Here is a 21,137-nt window from a genome sequence, read left to right as displayed (position 1 = left end):
ACAAACAACATCCACCTCACAGCGGACAAACAACATCCACCTCACAGCGGACAAACAAACAAACCACAATAGTGGGAGAAGTTGACTCACGAGGCCTCCATAAATCTGCGGTAAATAACCAATTAATTAATGTCGGCGAAATAAAAATTTATAAAATGCCGAAATGAACCGACTTCAATTATTAATCGATATAAAATACGAATCGGAAACATTATAAATTCACGGCGGTCTCCGCTAGCAGGCTCGTTCAAATCCTATGTGGGGCGGTAATAACGGTCGCACGGCGAGTGTCCATTTCACGCATTCTGTGATTTATACCACCGATCTACTTAGTATTCTGACTGTTGTATACTCACACACGCAATCTTCTTTCATCGCTGCATCCGCACAAGTCGTTCACGTTGTCGCACCTGTTGGTGGTTCGTTCACGCATTTCCGTTTACACATGTGAATTGTCCTAGCGAGCACGACCTGATAAAGACAATCGAGCGTTCTTTATAAAAAAACAAATCGGCACACGTCGATGGCGTGGCCAGACCGACAGAATTATGCGCACATACAGGCATACTGCATCACAGCGCCGCCACTCGTCATTCGGCTGTCTTTCTGTATCGTATTATATAGCGTGCTCAGAAACAGCGCGCGTTAATATCTATTGTAGATTTATCCTTAGCTAAGTATACGCAGTCTTTGCTAACGTCATACGCAGTCTTTGCTAACGTATACGCAGTCTTGCTAAGTAACGCAGTCTTTTGCTAACGTATACGCAGTCTTTGCTAAACGTAAACGCAGTCTATTTGCTAACGTAACGCAGTCTTTGCTAACGTATCGCAGTCTTTGCTAACGTATACGCCCAGTCATTTGCTAACGTATACGCAGCTTTGTAACGTATACGCCAGTCTTTGCAACGTATACGCAGTCTTTTGCTAACGTAACGCCAGTCTTTGCTAACGTATCGCAGTTCTTTGCTAACGTATACGCCAGTCTTTGCTAACGTATCGCAGTCTTGTAACGTATACCAGGTCTTTGTAGTATACCAGTCTTTGCCTAACGTGATACGCAGTCTTGTAACGGAACGCGAGTCTTTGCTAACGTATACGCAGTCTATCTGCGGAACGTATTACGCAGTCTTTTCTAACGTATACGCAGTCTTTGCTACGTATACGCAGGTCTTTTGCTAACGTTATAAGCAGTCTTCGTAACGTATACGCAGTCTTTGCTAACGTTATACGCGAGTCTTTGCTAACGATACGCCACGGTCAGTCGTTGCTAACGTATACGCAAGTCTTTGCTAACGTATACGCACGTCTTTGCCTAACGTATACGCAGTCTTGCTAACGTATACGCACCTTTATCATTGCTTCGCAATACGTTGCTAAATTGTCATAATTTTCACAACAGCTATATCTGATATACAGATATGCTGATCAAATATTCGTATGCCAGCACACGCTGAAACAAGGGAGAGCGAGTAATATCTTACAATTATATGAAATGTACTCGTCGTTCAAATACCGCGTTGAACCTTATTCTATTAAATTATGTTAAACGAGGGTGAACGATGGACATAAATAATAACAACAATAGTAGTTATAATTAGTAAAGAGACAGTGGGTTAGGCCTCCTACCAGTCTAACATGCCTCTTTACTTTACAATCGTCCGCATCCGTATCGCATCTGAGAATCCATCGCCATACATCCACAGACGTATACACGTGCAATCACCACACGTTGAACTGAAGAGGATGGGCAGACGCACCCTGAAATACGCCAGCGCGCAGAATTCATCATGCACGAACTATCTGTGCAGTATAATGACGTCACGCCACTCGCCGAAGCCATGACGAAGCACGCTGGTACGCGTCAGCGGCCTCAGGACGCATGCGATTCACATGCGGCGGAACGCGAATGTTAGTAAGCCACCGCGCGCCTATACCTGAGAATCACAAGTCTAATTTTCACAGGTACATTGCAGGTACAATTCAACAATCATAACTAGTCGCTATATATACACGGCGAGCGTAGAATCATGTAGTCTATGTGAATTAATGACCGAATGTGTACGCATGTACGTATATTTCAATTGCGCAAATATTAGAAGCTCAATGCTTTTAGTAATTTTATTTATTTTATTATTTACTTATGTTAGGTATTTATTTATTTATTTATTTAGTTATTAGATTAGTTAGTTAATAATTAGTATTTATTATTATGTATTATTATTAGTTTATTTATTTATTTAACACAATGTGACGATGATTACAGCATTAAATCCATGACCTTTAACAATGCCATTGATGGGATAATAAGTAGGAAGAGAGTTTGTGTAGTAGTAGTAGTGAATACTAATAGTATAATAGAGTACTGATAATTCTAATTACATGCAATCCGAATCGTCTGACATATCTCCACATCATCATGCCGGTCGCACAACGAAGAAGAGTGGAATGCAGAATCCCTTCCTCCACAGTCATATTCACGACATCATTCGCACTCCCACTGAACGTAACGCAATCGATTATTTACATATATTAAATCATATAAACTATTTATCTTTATTATTAGATTATTATTTAGGAAATTATGAAAGGTCTAGGACGCTTGTGTTGCGCCTGCATGGTTTAATGCGTTTAGTAGCAGCGCGTCTAGATTATACGTACAGTTATTAAACAGAGCAGGTCAATTCGCCCCACGCAAAAAAAATATATTATTCTGTCTATCTAATCGGTCTCGTCTGCGAGTTTCGTTCGCAATCCGACGTTCGCACATCTGTCTATCCGGCTGTGTATCTCAGCGTCATCTCAGCGTCGTATCATCAGACGTCTATCTCCAGCGTTCATTGATCGAAACGCGTGTTTGAATTCGCCTGGTGTAATAACTTTCAAGCAATGCCGAATATGTCAATATTCGCGACACTGTAAGATTACATACCGCCAGTTTTCTCGTCGCGCTGTCAGGTGCCGTCCCACAGTCATTATTCACGTCGCAACACTAGCTAAGAGGAATAACGATTGTCACTAGGCGCACGGTATACTCTTCTTGCTGCAGGAGGTTGGCGCTGCGAGCAAAAATAGCGTTTATTTAAATCTTCGTGAATAGTATAAAAAAAATTATTTCTCACTTCGTGTAAGGTTCCTTTCGTCAAAAATCTTCAAAATATTTCGTAATAGTATTAAAAAATCCTTTCTAATCTGCCCCCTCGCGTACCTCGTGACTGGTTCTAATAATGCGGTCACAATTATTATCGCGTATCAGAATAATAACTGAATAGGCCTACTAGTACTAGCCTAATCATACTCCTAATACGCAATCCTAGTTGTATCTACCTTTATTTGTCATGTAATCATATGTTATTATATGATTTATCCATTCTTTATTTCATTAATCTCATTCATCCATGACTCATATTCATATTTATAATGCGTAGCGTCGTTAAATATAATTAACTTCTTAATCACGCAAAATTGCTCGTCTTTTAGTGTAATTTGTTACGGTAGATGAGTCATGACAGAGTGCTTATATTATGATATACTTACGACAGCCTATATCACGGTACTATCCAGCAGTCGGGTATGCCGTCACAGTGTTTAGTTGCGTATATACTATTCCCCGTTTAGCGCATTGATCATTGATCTGCAGTGAACAGCTCTTTTCAGCTTAAAATTGCCAATAAAAATTCATTTGTTTCATAATAACTATAACTATAATAGCTAATAAAGCTATTCGTAAATCACCATCTCTTTCACTCGTACGCGAAGTGCGTGTGTGCGTGGGCTGAGTGCGTGCGTTGGACCCGGTGTGTGGATGTTATGAGCGTGACCCGTGCGTGATCGGGCGGCGGTCGTGCTGCGGGCTGCTGCGCGCCTGTAAAGAGGTGAATATTGTGTAGCATCGTTGCTTATGGTATAAAACGCATTCTCGATATGATCTTCTCGCCTGCCATCTCAGTACGTATCGCTGCTCATCGCCGCCAAACTCAACTTTGACATCCACGTTAGAAACGCACACATATGGGACTGTCAAACAAGATGGCGTTCTATATTAACACACTATTTAACAATACATCAAATTCAAGCCCTAAAACCTTTAAAACTTTATATATATAGGAACCAACGACTGTATATTACTTCTTGCATTATTAATTATACCTGTTTATCCCCCAAATAAAAAATGTTGCCTGTTTCATTCCTCCGAGTTTTGTTTGCATCTATGACATCTGTGGCTTACCCGCCACCAGCTTTCATCGGATCCCGTCCGCGCATCATCTGCCCCCGGCGCATTGCCACCCGGCGAGAGAATTACACTCTTGTTATCACCAGGAAATTCCCAGTGGCGCAAGTGTTACTCGCTTATGCAGTCAGCTTAGTTAGCTGCTGCAGTTGACGTCCACTATCGCATTGAACTTGGCATGAAACGAAGGCAGTAGGAATTAGAGAAATACAGTGAATAGTATGCGATTGGCGAAAATCAACTGTTTAAACAGGCGTGTTTCTTGACGTTCTTCGTTAAAGTGCAGTTTTTGTGAGCGTAACCACAGGCCGGCAGCAACGCGTATGTAGTCATCTCTTTCGAGCTTGTGTCATTATAATATATATATTAATATTATATATATATATATTATTATAAATATATATAACGCAGCAACAACTTTCACATAGCGTGCCGGCATATGCGTGCCTTTTTTGTTATTAGAGAAAACCAGCCAAGTGACTCACTAACCAGTTCTTGGCAGTTTCGCCTAGTACCTGTCCCTTGTTCGTAACTGAACGCCCCATGTGATTAGCACGGCATTTGTCCGCCGGTATGCAGCGGTTTTCGCTGTCCAAGTAACAACACAACTTCATATTACGACCTGTCGTATCAGGATGCATGCCACATAATTAGCGTTTATTTACATAGTCTGTTCAACTAGGGTGAGCTCGCTAGCTTTTCCACAGTTTAAAATATAATATTCCATTTTTTCACGGTAAACTGTCGGAATAGCCAGCGTAAAGCGATGCCTATAAAGAACAAAACTAAGGATTTCTATTAGACGCATTCTGCTGTCAGTGGAATTGGTACCTTTCGCCTCCGGTGATTTTTGTTTGACGCGCGTTCGAGAGTATATACGCAAGTATCTCAATCAATCGTATCGCGAAGTATACGCTAATCTAGTAAACATTTCGATATTAGGAATATGATCCTTATATTTATACATAATATCCCTGATCCATCGCAGTTGGACTCACCGTGTTGCTATGTAGCCGGGAGGAAAGAAGCATATCTACGACATCCGCGTGTGTTGGTTAGCATTCCGGTCCGGTGTTGTCTCCTCATGTTCTGACAGGTTTCTTGGACATGGCCCGCATGCTGATACCGTGAGCCATTTCGCACTGTATAAGCTGCTGAGAAACATAATCCGGGATATATATCTATACATATAGATCGTAGTATATATATATATCATATATTATATCCGGAATAGGCGTGCGAATAATCCAGCATATATAAAGCATAATATGATATATATATAATATTATAAGCCATTTTCCACATGTACGCATTTTAGGAACACACCCAGCAAAGCGATAATACAAATACACTTTACACTACTTTATTATATATAGTATACAGTACTTCTGCCACCTCATACGTTTGTGTATAATACCTAGTCTAAAATGCGATTCGGTCAGAAGAAGTACAAATATTCATAAAAAAAGCCGTTTTTTGCGATACGATATTACTACGAGAGAAACTCACCAACAAGAAAAGAAAGTAGATAACGTCGAAAATAATATATTATGATGATGTAATGTAATCGATAACAATAATTTTAGGGGTAGAAACAACGAAAGCTACTGTCAACCATATTTTTGCGAAGTATATTAGCGCTCAAATTCGTAACCGTTAACACGACAAATGTCTGTAATAGAGATTATATATATTACGTATCTATATGTTATATATAATATATTATATATATGTAATAATTTATAATTTGCGACCCAACGGCGCTTGCTTGATATATGGTAAAGACAGCGCGTGCATATTTACGCGCATAAGGTCTTGGGAATCTCGCAGCGCAGGGTAACCCGGCTGCGAACAGCTATCGGCAAACGAGGCAAGCGCAGTGCAAAGACCACTCGCAATCTCCTCCCTTGGAACAGTCTGACGAGAGAAATGTGCGCGCCGTCGTCTAACAGCGCTGCGTGGTAATCACATCACTCACAATCTGTTAGTGAACAATCTTGTCCCGTTACCGAACAATCCTAGCGTACAAAATCTGTAGGTGCAATTTTCGCCGAGGAGGGAGTGTGGGCTCGGCTTAGGTACACATCTTAGTTGAAATCGTTCGGTTAGTAACAATCATCAGGGTACAAATCGGTAGTGGACAATCTTGTCTTCGCGTTAGCGACACATCCTTAGTACAACTTTAGAACAAATTAGCGGAGGGAGACAGTTTTTCGGAGTATGCTGTAGCACGCATATCACCTTAGCAACGTTAGAATGCAGCATTCTGCGCTGTGTACATACATAGCGTACCCACAAGCGTGTAAATGCAGTTGGATGTTATTGCTCGACCAAGATGTCACCCAGAGCTGCCGAACGCCGCCTCGAATATGTCATTGTAGATGAAAGTTACATGATCTGCTAAGCCATAGAGAGCGGGCCGATCCTCAAATTACGACAGACAAAATGTGTACCGACTACTACATTACTGAGATTTTCTAGGAGGAGTATATTATGTTTCAAGAGCGGGAAATATAAATAACTGAGAGCCTATAATAAAATAATGTTAAGACTATATATGCTTCAAAGAAAATATCACGTGTATATACGCTTTGATAAGTTGTATATGATACACAATCCGTTATAACGTATATATACGCCGAGTACGCGTCGGATAACCGCGTTATATCTATTTAAATTTAACCTTAATTTAAATTTGATTCTGTTGCGAGTTACCGGACTGCTTCTACTGTTCTTTACAACAAATGTTAGACCCGCGAACATCTATGGTTAGACAAGAATTTCAAATCGATCACAAAAAGCAGCGTTATAATTATTGAGAACAGCTCTGAATGTCTGCGGCCATAAAGAGCTTGCATAAATTTAAATGGAATATAAAAAATTAATATAATAAATATGATTTTTCTTTTTGATAATTCTATAAATAATTTTTTAATTTAATAATTTAAAACTTCACCCCTACTCCACCCGACGTGGGCGTTTCTGGTGCATGACCTGTGGTCCACCCGTCAGCGCCCAAGTGCGCCGACATTTTCACGAGTTGCCGTCGGCGAACAGGTTGCGCCTTTGTTGTCGACGACTCCGCTCCGCCCGGAGGTGAAGTCGTTGTCCCATTCCGTCGTGTTCCGCCACAAGCAGTTCCCGTGCTTATGCACTGGTCCAAGATGATAGAACTCTAGGTCTATTCGACGAACAACAATCGACGTAATAAGTACGGTTCATTTTTTTTCCTTTACATCATCGTTTTCTTTACTGTGTATTTTTATGACTACGGATCTCTAGGGTTTCGTCTTCCTCATTATCAATATTATCATATATAATTATCGCCCATAATTTATTGTCCGTCTGGCGATGATTGAATGAAGATGTGTATAAAGCGCCGATGTGTCATCGCGTATAGAGTCTTAAGATATTAAAGCAAGGTGATTTGCTGATGTATTTCATTTCAACGAACTTTTAACTTGACCCTAAGACATATAAACCGGCAGCTACGGTAGTGCGCAATTGCCATTGAAACGTATATTGAAAAAACGATATATATAATATATTATTTCATTCTTTAGGTGTATGTACCTCCATCCACATGACTATGAGGACGAATGAGGTCGTTGACAAACCACGGTGAAAGCCAGATCTTGGTGATGTTTAGCCCATTGGGCTCGTTAAATCTTAGTAGGTGGGACAGCGATGTCATTCACGAGTCACCTAAACAAGTATTAGTACATGATAAATAAGTACATATAATATACATATATACAACACAACACTATATACATTATATAAATTATATATGAATATGAATGTATATATATTTAACCGTGGTCGCTAAGTTCAATTCATATAGTATAATGAATGTGTTTTAAAGCAAACTAGAGAGTCAGAAAATATGGCCGCGTTCATATTCGGTCAACGGTGTACCCAACAGAACCACCGGTATTGCCACCTACGCGAAGTGATATTCTAACTGCCACACGCAGTTGGTAGCAACGAAACACACATTACAGGTGTAGACCACGCGACGCAACACGACAACCGCACGCACGGCACACCGCGATCCACACACGTCCATATACGAGGAAAAATATTAGAAATCAGAATGAGGAGAGGAGATTATGGAAGGCCGGCGAGCGGAAAGGGTAGGGAGAGGCGAGGGAGCGCAAAAGAAATTGGACGCAGAAAAGGAGAGCGGAGAGCCGTGAAGAGGAAATAAAACGCGAGAGACGGATAAAAGAGAGAGAAGAGAAGATAGATTTAGCGAAAGAAAGAGGGGAAGGAGAGAGAGAGAGAAGAGAAAGAGAGGAGACGAAAAGAAAGAGGAGAGTTGATTACTAACAATTCTCACGCTTTTTCTCATATCTTTTCTCTGCAACTCTCTGTTCTCTCTTCTCTCTCTCTCTCGTTCTTCTTATCTCCTCTCTCTCTTTTCCTCTCCCTCTCTCCTCTCGTGCTCTCTTCTGCTCTCTTCTCTCTCTCTCTCTCTCTCTCTTCTCTCTCTCTCTCTCTCTCTCTCTCTCTTCTCTCTCTCTCTCTCTCTCTCTCTCTCTCTCTCCCTCTCGCTTGCTCTTTGACGTTTTCGCTCCACATCTCGCTCGACTCTGTATAAGGAGCGTGTAAACGTCGACGGGAGACTCACGTGACGGCCACGCAGCAGACGAATATTGATCGACTGCTGAAGAACAATCTCTACATCCTTTGTACACGTCACTCCCGAACTTCCGCACATCACGTTCGAGGCGATGACATCGAACGTGTGATTGACGGATGAGTCCTGTGCGAGGATGTAACTGCAGTCTCCTTGGAAATCGAAGTAGGCCCCATCGAAAGAGATGTAATGCGGGTCGCCGACCGCGTGACATTCGCCTGTAGAAGAAATCGATAATCGATAATTGATCGTCTTTTATCGGTTGTTTATGATGGGTGGGCAATCAACGGTTATCTGTCATGTATTGCCAATATTAATTGTTTATCATGAATAGCATATCATGAATAGCATATCATCATTTGCGTATTATCGATAGCGTATCATTATTTCAATTATAGATTATCATCGATTGGCGCGTATCTTCAATTAGAACCTTTAAAAACAGAATTTTATGATAGCAATCTTCTCTTAGGTAAATTCCTCACAATTGATTTGACAAGTCTTCACGGAAAAAAGCGATGTCAAAAAAACACACACACAAGATTAGCCTTTTTATCTTTTATCTATCTATCTATCTATCTATCTATCTATCTATCTATCTATCTATCTATCTATCTATCTATCTATCTATCTATCTATCTATCTATCTATCTATCTATCTATCTATCTATCTATCTATCTATCTATCTATCTATCTAGCTATCTAGCTATCTATCTAAACTATCCACGGAACTAAACTATCTAACTAGTCAGGGAACAGACCAGTTACCATGGCAACAGCGTTACGATCACCCCTTCTGAGTATACCACTACAATGCTGCAGCATCCGCTAGTGCTATTCACTGAGACGGATAAATACGCACAAACTCCACGACAGATGGCGCTCTCGCTCTGGCTCATTTACCTGAATTGTACCACATACTAACGGTATTCCTATAGTCTGTGGTTGTACCACACCCAGTATCCTGATTTGTAGCGTTTTTCATCATAACGTAGTGCTCACGACATAAACATCCCCGCGATCGTCCCAGCTATCAACTGTCTCATCGTAAAATGCGGTTGCTGTTTTACTACTGCGCGGTTTACGTAAAAGGGCTCGTTTCCCAACTACATAGTTTCAGCCTGTTCTGCTAGCATCTATGACAAATACGACATACGCATATACGCTCTCCTATGACACTATTTGTCATAGGAAGATTCTTCCTATGACAAATATTGTTGTATGTGAGTCAACGTGTACGTAGTTGTGCATACTCGTTTTTGTATGATCACGCCGCGCCGCTGTCACGCGCAAAAGAAACCAGGGAAACGATGGGGGAAATGTCAAGGCGCTAGCATGTATTTGTGACACACCACCGACACCTCGATATCAATATCCACACCGCGACAATCACCGTCAAAATCAAATATCAATTATCAGATGAACCACAACCAACAATTCAATATCAGCCTCTAGATGAACAACACCAACAATCAATAGGGCGCAGTTCACACTGGCGCGAATAGCGGGATGCAAATCCGGTTTTTGCATCGCGAGTCGAAATTACAGGATTTATTACAAGTGTGAACGCAATAATAGCTCACTAATAATCGCCAGCATTCGCATCGCGTCCAAGTCCGCATTTTGACTGCTCGATTATTTGGATAGCGCGATTATTAGACTGTACTTCGCTCCACATCGCATACTCAGATTGGGACCGGTAACGGCATATTCTACGTGGACAGAATTCTGTCCAGTTAGGAATGGCGCGCAACCGCTCGGATACGCGTTAGCGCCTCAGATTGGAATACGCGTTTATGGAGTTTAAAGATGGCCGGCGGCTAGCGAAGTAGCATAAACTGCTGGTTTTTACCATCAACGAGTGGAGCGCACTGAGTCGGCATATGTCACAGTGAGCTGCGCAGTTCGGATATAGAATTATCCGCTCGGCGATTAGCGAGATATTTCCGTTGTGTTGAACAACGACACAATTATCTTCGGTATTTCATCGCCATTAGCATCGCCGGTTTCTTCTGTGTGTGAACGCGCTAATATCAGATTCAGCACCGCGCACTCGTACGGTCTTTTCGCGCGGCGCGCTACCTCACACGTATTGTTACTAGAATCATACAATCAACTGCCGGCTACCGCTACGGCGTATTGTTCCAGAATTATACAATCAACTGCGGATACCGCTACACTACCGTTACAGAATATACATCAAACGCAAAGTAAACGAACCAACGTAAATCACGCTGTGCGTTTGTCTCACTCTCTCTCTCTGCCTCTCTTCTTCCTCCTCCTCTCTGTCCCTCTCTGGTCGTCGTTCGTCGACCCACGGTGGATGCTCTGCGCCTTTCGTCTCCTCTTTTCTCCTCCTCCTTCTTCCCCTTCGCTGAGCTTTGTCCGACCTCGCTCGGCGCGTACAACGTGTCCACTGTATACTTCTAGCTCTCCCTCGCTCACGCGCGCTTCTTGGCTGACGTGGCTCTTGCTACACGAGCGACGCTTTCTCTCTCTCACGCGCGCTTGTGCCCTAACGTGCGTGGCTTCTGTTCTGTTTTCCTAACTTGTGCGAAAAACTATGCATATTCTCCTTCGCTCCAGCGCTTAACCAGCTAGGGCTCTCTACTGGGCGTGGCTCTTACTGTACTCCTAACTTGGCGAAACTTGCATTTCTCCTTTGCTCACGCCGCGGCTGCTGCTGCGTTGGCTCTCTGTCTTCCCGCTTGCGCTTCGCACGGGTACTCCCCGCTTCGGCGCGCCGTGCTGCGAAGCCAGGCCGGTGCACCCCGCTGCGGTTCGAGCAAGGCGGCGGGAAACCGGCGGACAATGTGCTTGGCGCATCATAGAGAGGCGCCCGCAGTAATTTCAGCTGGTCATAAGCGGAACGAAAGTTGACTCCGCCCAATATTTGTCTAGGAAGGAATCTTCCTATGACAAATAGTTGTCGTAGGAGAGCGTTTATGTCGTTATGTCGTATTTGTCATGAGATGCTAGAGACACGTCGCAGGCTGATAGTGTATATCATAATTACCGAATATTTGCCACCGCTGTTTATCTCCCCTGAGCTAATAGTACTGATGAGAGGAAATTACACAAGCGATTTAGTATGATAACGCAGTGTGCAATTGATGTAGTTAATATACATGTAAATATGCATTAATCCTGGCGAGTAGCTAATAATATGCTGTGTAGAGAGACTTCTTTCAAATGTGCACATGCTGATTTTTTTTACGCCAAAACTACTTACCCAGTGGAATTATTTTAATTTGATTAATAATTTATTATTATTTGTTTAATCACTTTATAGTTATTAATTTTGATCTTACATGGTGTTGCATTATTGTCTCCTACCGAGGTGAAATCTGTTTCCCGTGGCATCTGACAATATTTTCGGCGCTAATATAATCGCGTTGATTCCTGAAAACATTCGTTGCCGATGTCTGATTGCGCTCATTTAATTCATCTTACCAAAAATGTTTATTACGTATTTAACGCAATTTATCAAAAAATCGATAAATTTTATCCATTAAATATAAATAATTACTTATTTGATAAAAATATTATTTATTTGCAAATTAAATTGTAAAATCAATATTATTATCATTAAATATGAAATTACCGTTGCCTATAAATTAAGGTATTATATTAAGTACCAAATGTTTAATTAAATTTTTCCTCGAACTATGACGTTTGAAATTGTTTTTTGTACAAAAGATAATACGCCACTCTGGATCTTTGTGATATGAATTGGGTGCTATTTCGTCTAAAAAGCAACGGACGCGCTTTTCCAAAAGCTGATATTGATATTACCAGGAGTGTATATAATGAGCCAAAACATCGTATAAATATATGCAACATCCCGTTCATTACTGTGTAACTCTACTCACGCATCATCAGAGATAGACAAGACCCCTCAGGGCGATGAGCAGCCTTTCGTACGTGGATTGTGCACATGTTGTGTTGATCCCGTGTTCGTACAAAGTCTTTGCGGCACGGAGACGCGTATTGATCACCACACCTGTTCCGTGGGCAAGGTAGCTTCGTGCATCCTTTCCATGGTCAGAGCACTCCAGCACGCCATTGATGCACGAGCTGGGGACACTACATGAGTATCCATAGAAGGCAAACATCGTCTTTACACACAATTACGGTTTAATTGGTTTATTAAGTCGTTATCTTAATCGCGCAACATCGGAGCGCTGGACACTCCCGAAGTAACGTTTTGCGACTTTTCAGCTGTACCAATGTCCCCTGTGCATATGGCAAATGCCTCTGATGACCGAAAAGCACGCTGGCTGGACGCAAATTATTTCAACAATACCAAAATTGTTCGGTGGCTTGTATCATAACATCTAGCTGTAGTTACATACATGCATGAGAGGTGCGTAGGAATAATAATCTGACCAGTTTTTTAGCAGCTGCCGATCACCTATTGAGCTCTCGGGCTGGGATTCTCGGTCCGGTGCCTAAACCATTTGCCCAGCCGCTGCGAGGAATGCATCTCGAAGTCGTCTTACTTATAGATTTCCATGCAGGCCTCTGTCGCCAGGAATATATAATATAAGCGTTCTTCGCATTTCTGACCCTTATATCGATATCATCATCTTATACTTACAACTTAACGAACTCGTGACTAATAGTCCTATATATAAATTAACTAACGAAGTGCTCCTGTAATATATAAAAGAAAGGGTAGCATATATATACTATCTTGTATGTGTGTGCTATACTTAATATATATATATATATAGTATATATATATATATATATATATATATATTTACATATATGGTATATGATATATTATAGCATCTACCACTACCATTCAGAGCTAAAAGCGACTTCACAAGACGAGCCACTGCAAAAATTCCCCTGCCAGTCACAAGACGAGTGACGTCTTGCAGACTCCTTTGACCGTATCCGGGACAGCCTTACGTGGCCCTACCTACACGCCACGTGATAATACCCATAAATAAAACGTATATATACTATATATATATATGGTGTGGCTGTGGCTGGGCCTGTGTGCCAGCGCGCGTTGTGAAGCTGCGCGTGTCCGTACGCGTGGCGCATGTGGTCCGTCGTGCGTGCGTGGTGTGGGGCGCCCCGGGCCCGCCGCGTCGCCCGCGCTCCGTCCCTGCGATAGGTTGCTGTGTGTGCGCTGTGTGGCCACTGCACCCCTGTGTGTGTGTGTGTGTGTGTGTGTGTGTGTGTGTGTGTGTCGTGCTTTGTGTTGTTGTGTGTGTTGTGTTGTTGATGTGTGGTATGTGTGCGCGCGCGCGGTGTATGGTGCTGTGAAAGAGAATGTGAATCGCAACTGATTTTAACACTGTTCACTCTAATTGCGTATAAACATCTATTACTATTCTTACAGAATCGATTCCGATAATATCTTTCGCGCTGCCAGCAACGCATTGCTGCTCGCAGCGAACCTTTTTATATAAGCGAGTCAGTATTAAGGCCCTGATAACACAATGACTCACTCTGCAGTTCGTCTTACGTCCGGCAGCAGAGTCGATTGTCCAGTCATACATGGGAGCCTGCCTGAGCGCAGGTGTAAGCGTACGGGAGCAGCAGATTGCAGAAAGAGTTCGGACATGAGAGATGCGATCATGTATGCACAGAGATGTTTTCGTGTGTCCACTCTCTAGAACAATTACATGTTTCGGCGTTAACCACTTGATGATCAGGATCGGTCAAACGGGCCTGTCGGGTTCATCGATGGTCGGACACAACAAGTTCCGCGCTGTGGCGCCGGTCCTATAGTGTGCCGACAATCATCAGACAAATACAGTGTATGCTGCTTTTTGTATGTTATTCCACGCACACGCACACGCACCGCACACGCACGACACAACACACACACACCACACAACCACACACACTTCGCACACACACGCCACGCACACACGCTGTGCGCGCACACAACACCACACCGCGCACATACACACACACGCACACACTCCGTGCGCGCACGACACACACCACACACGCGCACTACACCACGACCTACGCGCGTCCTCGACACACGCTGCACACACACGCAACGGCACACAGTTGGCGCCAGCGCACCCACACACGGCGCAGCATACACACCGCACACACACGGCCACGCACATACACACATACACCACGACACACACACGCACATTCCTGCTGCTCACCGTAATTCACTTGAATCATTGCCCCTTAACTCATCATCTACTATCGCGCTCTAATAACTTTTCAATCGATCCTACCGAATATTTAGTCAATATCCACAGCCTATTGTCGCAGCTCACCCTAACCTCCGGTTGACACCCCGAATGTTTGTTCACTTATACCCAGACTTAGTTCGTTACCATGGGTTCTATTCACCGAATACATGCTTTACTTTACCTGACTGTTTGTTCACTCAATGCGGCTCAATCACCGAATGCATTTCACTTACACAGACTGTTCGTTCCACTATGGATTCACCAACCAGTAATGATGTCAACTTACCAGACTGTTCGTTCCACATGGACGTATCATCACGCGAAATGAATGTTCACTTACCAGGACTGATTCGTTCCACATGGGTTCATGAACTGATGGTGCATGCGAATCCCTCGCCAACTGCGGGTCCATTTGTAAAAGCTCTGGCAATCAAACTCGTAAAACGTTTGGATTTGATATACCGTCAGGCGCAGTTCAGCGTCGTCATTCTGCCGTTCCCAGTTGAATAGGTACCGCGAGAGTCCTCGCACATACACGCAATTACTAGGTTTTAAATTGTGAATAATTCACGTCAATATTATTAAATTTCATAAATTAAATTCGTAGTTAAATTAAATTAATTAATTAAATTAATATGATTTATCTACTTAATTAATTAATTAATTAAATTAATTTCGATTCTCAAATATTAAATATCTAAACGGTTAATTATTTAGACGGTGCGTGCCTTTGTGACGGGGAGAGGCTTGGTCAGGAGAAACGCTTTACAACGCGTTTTGCCGCAGAATCGTGTGTCCTCTCCCATTGTCTCATTTTAACGTACAGTTTTCATTGTTCGTTTGACTGTAATCGATGTTTTTTTGATTTATTGCATTAATCGGACTCGATCTTATCAGCTCTTTTCTTGGAAATCGATTGCACAGATTGTTTCCTTTTGCAGGCGGCCGCGTGATAAGGGTAACGGTTTTGTATCGCGCTTTCATTGTAAGCTTTTTAAACAACAGATCGTGATAACGCTGGCCACGTACGTGAGTAAAAGGTGAGTTTTGAAACGCTTTACCTGATTGAGTGAAGTAGAATGAGGCGGTGAAGTGATGTACGATTCGACAGCAAAGTTCGGTTCGATAACGTAGATGGCCCGACAACCGAATCTTTCTACAAGAAGTCATCATTGCCTGGACACTTTGTTTGCATGTGGGACATTCTTGGTTGCGGGTGACGGCCACCCCGCTATCATATTGCTCACGTTCACCGTCACCGGACCCTGCATAGAGTCCGAGTAAAGATCCGATTGTTAGTGAGGCGTTCAGTTTTTTTGAGAATAAACCCTCCTCTCATCTTGAGTGCTCTTTAAGCTTGCACCCCACTCAAGATATTTAGCCGAAGATTCGACTGCAAGGCATAAAACGACGATATCTCAAGCGATAGGACAGGACATATGCACGTATCGTTATTCAATACTGCTCGCCAGATACAATTGATGCTGTGTGCTCAACTAGTCGGTGAAAACTAAATCGGACTGCCGATCGGAATATACAACTTGAGATAGCCGATGTTCGTACAGAGTTCATGGATATCTGTTTACTGCCATTAACTTTAGCGCGTAGCCATGTCAACAACCTCGTCGCACCCAGCCATCCAGATTTATTCCATAGAGATTAATAATATCTACCATAGCCACGGACACAATCCGTACCGCTCATTGAATATTATTAATCAGCATCACACCAGTATTTTACCATTGGCAACATAGTAGCCATCTCCACAAACCTCTGAGCATTAACGATCAGCATTTACGCCACGTTTACACTAGCGTCATACCATGCGCAACAACTTACCCCGGAGCCAATCCTATTGCGCGATGTGTAGGATCTCTATGAAATTTAGCGTGCTTTGATGCAGCGAGCGGGTGACCACGCATGTTTCCGGGAAGAATGGACCACGCGCAGTTTGTTTCTATCGCCGTAGAATTCGTCAAGTGACTCGCTAGACGTACTTCGCAGGCTCTCGGTGGCCCCGGGAACTCGTTACGTCAGGTCCGTCGAAGCGGTACTAGTGCGGCCCGCGCCGATGACGGCTCGCCACTCGGTTCGCCACTTACACAGCTTGTCGTGCACTGCCCAGCATCGCATCTCGTACACGCCGCTGCAAATAACATGCACAGATTTTAGAGAGAGCCAGCGCGGTTACGTGAAATGTTCCGCTTGGCAGGACATGTGCGACGCAAAAAAATGCTAAAACATTGTGAGCGAATGAGCGGAACGAAAAATCCACTTATGACGAAACTAACTAAAACAACGAACGACAACGATTACGAGACGAGACATGAATACGACAACACGAACGAGATACGACTGCGACGAACGAACGATCACGAACGGAACGAAACGCACGCACGATACGAACGCAACGACACGCGGACACGAACGACACGAACGAACACAACGAACGAACAACGACATCGAACGAACGGACAGAAGGTCGGTTTATCTTCCATTCCTTTGTTTATGAGACGCAATTACATTATCTATAACAATATTAGATCTGATTATTACTGCCCTCTGCGTAATTACCCTAGTGTATACAAATATATTATATATTATATATATATATACTATATATATTACTAATATATATATATATAGATCATAATATATTGATCACTAGCCGTGAATTACCCGGTATATCTATTGAACTATAACATATATATATATATGATATATTATATGTTATAATATATTATATGTATTTATATATGTAATATTTTATATATATGTTTATATATATATATATGGCGGCTGTATGTGATTGTGTTGTATGTCATGGTGTGTGCTGTGTGCTGTGTGTGTGCTTGTGTGGCGTGGTTGTGTCGCCTGTTGTGTGTTGTGCGTCCGTGTGTTGTTGTGTGTTGTGAATTGTTGCGCACGTTTGTGTGTGTGCATTGCGTACTGTCGCGGCGTATGCGTGCCGTGCGTGGTGCGCGTGCGCCTCAGTGCGTTGTTGGTATACATTATTAGACATAGATCAGTCGGTTGCAAGTACTCACATCATCGTTACAGCGATAATTGATTTCGTCGACTCGGCTCGCTAGCGGCAGTTTGTCTTGGTAATAGATGGGACGTCCTGTCCTGCTGACGGCACGCAATGGTCAACGTTCGACGGTTATGTGCCTTGCGGTACACTCGCCACCGCCGTGTCCCGCCTACGAGAACGGACAGGAATCGTAGAAGGCCGTGTCTGTGTTATGGCACGTCAGGTCGGCACTGCGAATCTGCACTTCGTTTTCCAAACCTTTACCTGATGCATTCCTCGCTGTCAAGTCTCATCCGCTTTGATCAGTGATTGCATGGAAGGGATCAACAGATTAACATGTTACGTAATTCAGGGTCTATAGCCGTAGTAGTTAGCACATATTGCAGGCTTATGCTAGAAAGATTATAGATAACATTAAACATATTTAGATTAGGCCTCAAGCAACATAATTAGATTTATGTAGGACAAATTACAGATTGTGAATCAAGGGGAATTATTGGTTATGTTTCTCCATTTATAGATTATGTTAAGCGGCATCTCAGATTTAGCGACTAGATTGATTAGGCACTATTAGATTATTAAGGCGACTATTATTAGCGGTTATATACTTATGCGACATATTATGCTCGACGAGTGTTATTGATTATGTATAAGTTAAAGGGCTGCTTAATATTTATTGAGAAATCAGACCTAGGTTACCCTAATATTTACTGAGAATAAGACCTAAGTTACCGTAATATTTATTGAGAAATCAGACCTAGGTTACCCTAATATTTACTGAGAATAAGACCTAAGTTACCGTAATATTTATTGAGAAATCAGACCTAGGTTACCCTAATATTTACTGAGAAATAAGACCTAGGTTACCCTAATATTTACTGAAAATAAGACCTAGGTTACCCTAATAGGACCATCGTCACTTTGCAATCAGCTGTTATGAACGATCAAGCACGAAGGTTAGGAGCATTAATTAGATCTAATTTCAATGATTGCATGGCTTAAAAATCAATCTACAATTCTAATCGATGACGTAGAATTATCTTCCCCGTGGTTTCACATCAAGAAAATTACACTGGCACTAAAATAATGAAAATCGGATTTATACGTCACTCTAGCAGTCTAGATTCATGGAGCAGGTTATGTACGGCATTGATTACGTACGGCATAGATACGCGTGCCTCCATTGCAGAATGATATTCTCGTCTGTGCATTCTGCCGCATAGTACTCGAAATTGCTGCAGACTGCCGCCGACTCATCTGATGCATCATTATGACAGAAGTCGTGAATGCAGTTCTCAATGGCTACGTCCGGTAAAATCTAAATAAAAAAACAGCAATAAACACGAAGCAGTTAGTACAGACAATGAGAGGCGGTAGAAACATATAGGTAAATACGAGGAGAATTCGATCCACGGTTGAATTTCATTCTTTTCAAATCCTCCGTGCTATGTACGCGTGCGCAGTACGCTATCTAAGCACATGCTTCACCCGCCTTTATTTCCAAACTTAAATACTCTTTGTTTACAAAAAATTGTGAAAGCTACTGATAGCGAGCTATCATACACATATTCTTCAACGTTACGTACGCACGATGGGGTTCATCGTTAATAAAAACAAACATCAGATGGTAGACAATTCGTTTTAGTGGACTTTCCGTGCTACGTGTTCGTGTTTCTCCGTTTCCTCCCACCCCACTCCCGTTTTTTCTGCGATTTTGACCTTGAAATGCAAACAGAGAATTTCGTTGCGATCACGTGATCAGGTGACTCATCGTACCGTATCGTGACATGGTGCAAACGCAGACGACGAAGTCGCAATGAATCTGCACTCCTGCTGAGCTCTCGTCGAGGTTGTGATGTTATCTACGCATCTATCCTTGGGCATGACAGAATCCATGCACTGAAGCAAATAACGTGAAGAGTAAAAGACAGAAAAGCAAGAGATTCTAAATGTTCAGGCTCGACTTTTTACCTCGGTCTCTATTACATATGTCGTGTATGAATTCTATAGAAATAAAATCACTTAGTTTTCAATTCTGTTTCAAATAAGTACTCGTTCACAGATTTCATTAGTCAGGTGCAAATTAACTAGGTAACATCACTAACGGCGACAAATAAAGTTAATATAAATTCGTATTGTAATGTACCGATTGCAATTTGACTATATTTTTGTCGTCAATCGTCTTTTTTGTATTGCTTGGATATTTTCAAAAATATAGAATTCCATATAATATCCATATATATTCATATATATAATATCCATATATCTCATAACAAATTCAGAATTTTAGGCTCGGTCACCTGACTTCAAGAACCAATCAGAAATCAATTTGCACAACTCACTTATACGCTGTTCAATCCAGGTGGCGCAACGTCGCCCGACTTTAAGAACGGATGATTAGTTCGAACGGACGTATAGCGCTTAGTGACATAGATATAAACTCCGACCAACTTCCGTGAATGTTTCGCGAGCGTTTCACGATAAATAGCGCATATCACGCGACACGGCGCAGTGTTCAGAATGAGAGCGAGTACTTCATAAACACCCCGGGTTTACTGTTAGTTAGGCCCCGGGCTAGAAGACTGACACCAAGCATCTCTTACCATCATGTCGCCCTTCCATGCGTTTCCGAATGCGATCTCACTGGAGGTACTGCCACCGTTTGGCAAGAGAAAGTCGTCTACGAAAAAGACATTTTCCGTATTACACTCACCATAACATTATTTGATAGTTTTTTGAAATCAATACTACTATAGATGAATGAAGTACGGCAAGAAAGGGAGATATAATTATTCTCTATAGTGGTGACGAATGCCGAAGCGGTGGACTCGATATAAAAGCAGCGAGCTCGCGAATATTATCAATGAGGAAGTTGTGAAATTTATGTAAAATATAAACGGAGGGCGCAATGCTAAAACTGAGAGACATAGCTTTTGCCTGCAGAGCAACTGCAATGACGAAATCCGAAATCTACAGTTTGTGAAGTGGCGGCGGCTATTACGAAATCTTCGTTCGCCCTTCCTTCATTACTTCTCTTATGTACTATTG

The 21,137-nt window shown here is 42.3% G+C and overlaps 1 protein-coding gene across 1 annotated transcript in view; it reads right to left on the bottom strand.

The window, feature by feature from the left end:
- Window positions 1-12,988, bottom strand: part of LOC106809920 (mucin-2-like) — a 16,587-nt gene extending 3,599 nt beyond the window's left edge. Inside the window, exons 1-3 of the mRNA XM_014813161.1 lie at window positions 12,877-12,988; window positions 8,864-9,090; window positions 411-471 (exon numbers count right to left, since the gene is read on the bottom strand). Coding sequence (XP_014668647.1) covers window positions 411-471; window positions 8,864-9,090; window positions 12,877-12,988 — 400 coding nt within the window. The remainder of the gene's footprint in view (window positions 1-410; window positions 472-8,863; window positions 9,091-12,876) is intronic.
- Between the last annotated feature and the right edge of the window lie 8,149 nt (window positions 12,989-21,137).

This window comes from Priapulus caudatus, unplaced genomic scaffold, assembly GCF_000485595.1.
Source record: "Priapulus caudatus unplaced genomic scaffold, Priapulus_caudatus-5.0.1 Scaffold396, whole genome shotgun sequence".
Lineage (NCBI taxonomy): Eukaryota > Metazoa > Priapulida > Priapulimorpha > Priapulimorphida > Priapulidae > Priapulus > Priapulus caudatus.
The sequence above is the reverse complement of the archived record's forward strand: the minus strand, read 5'-3'. Positions and strand labels throughout refer to the sequence as shown.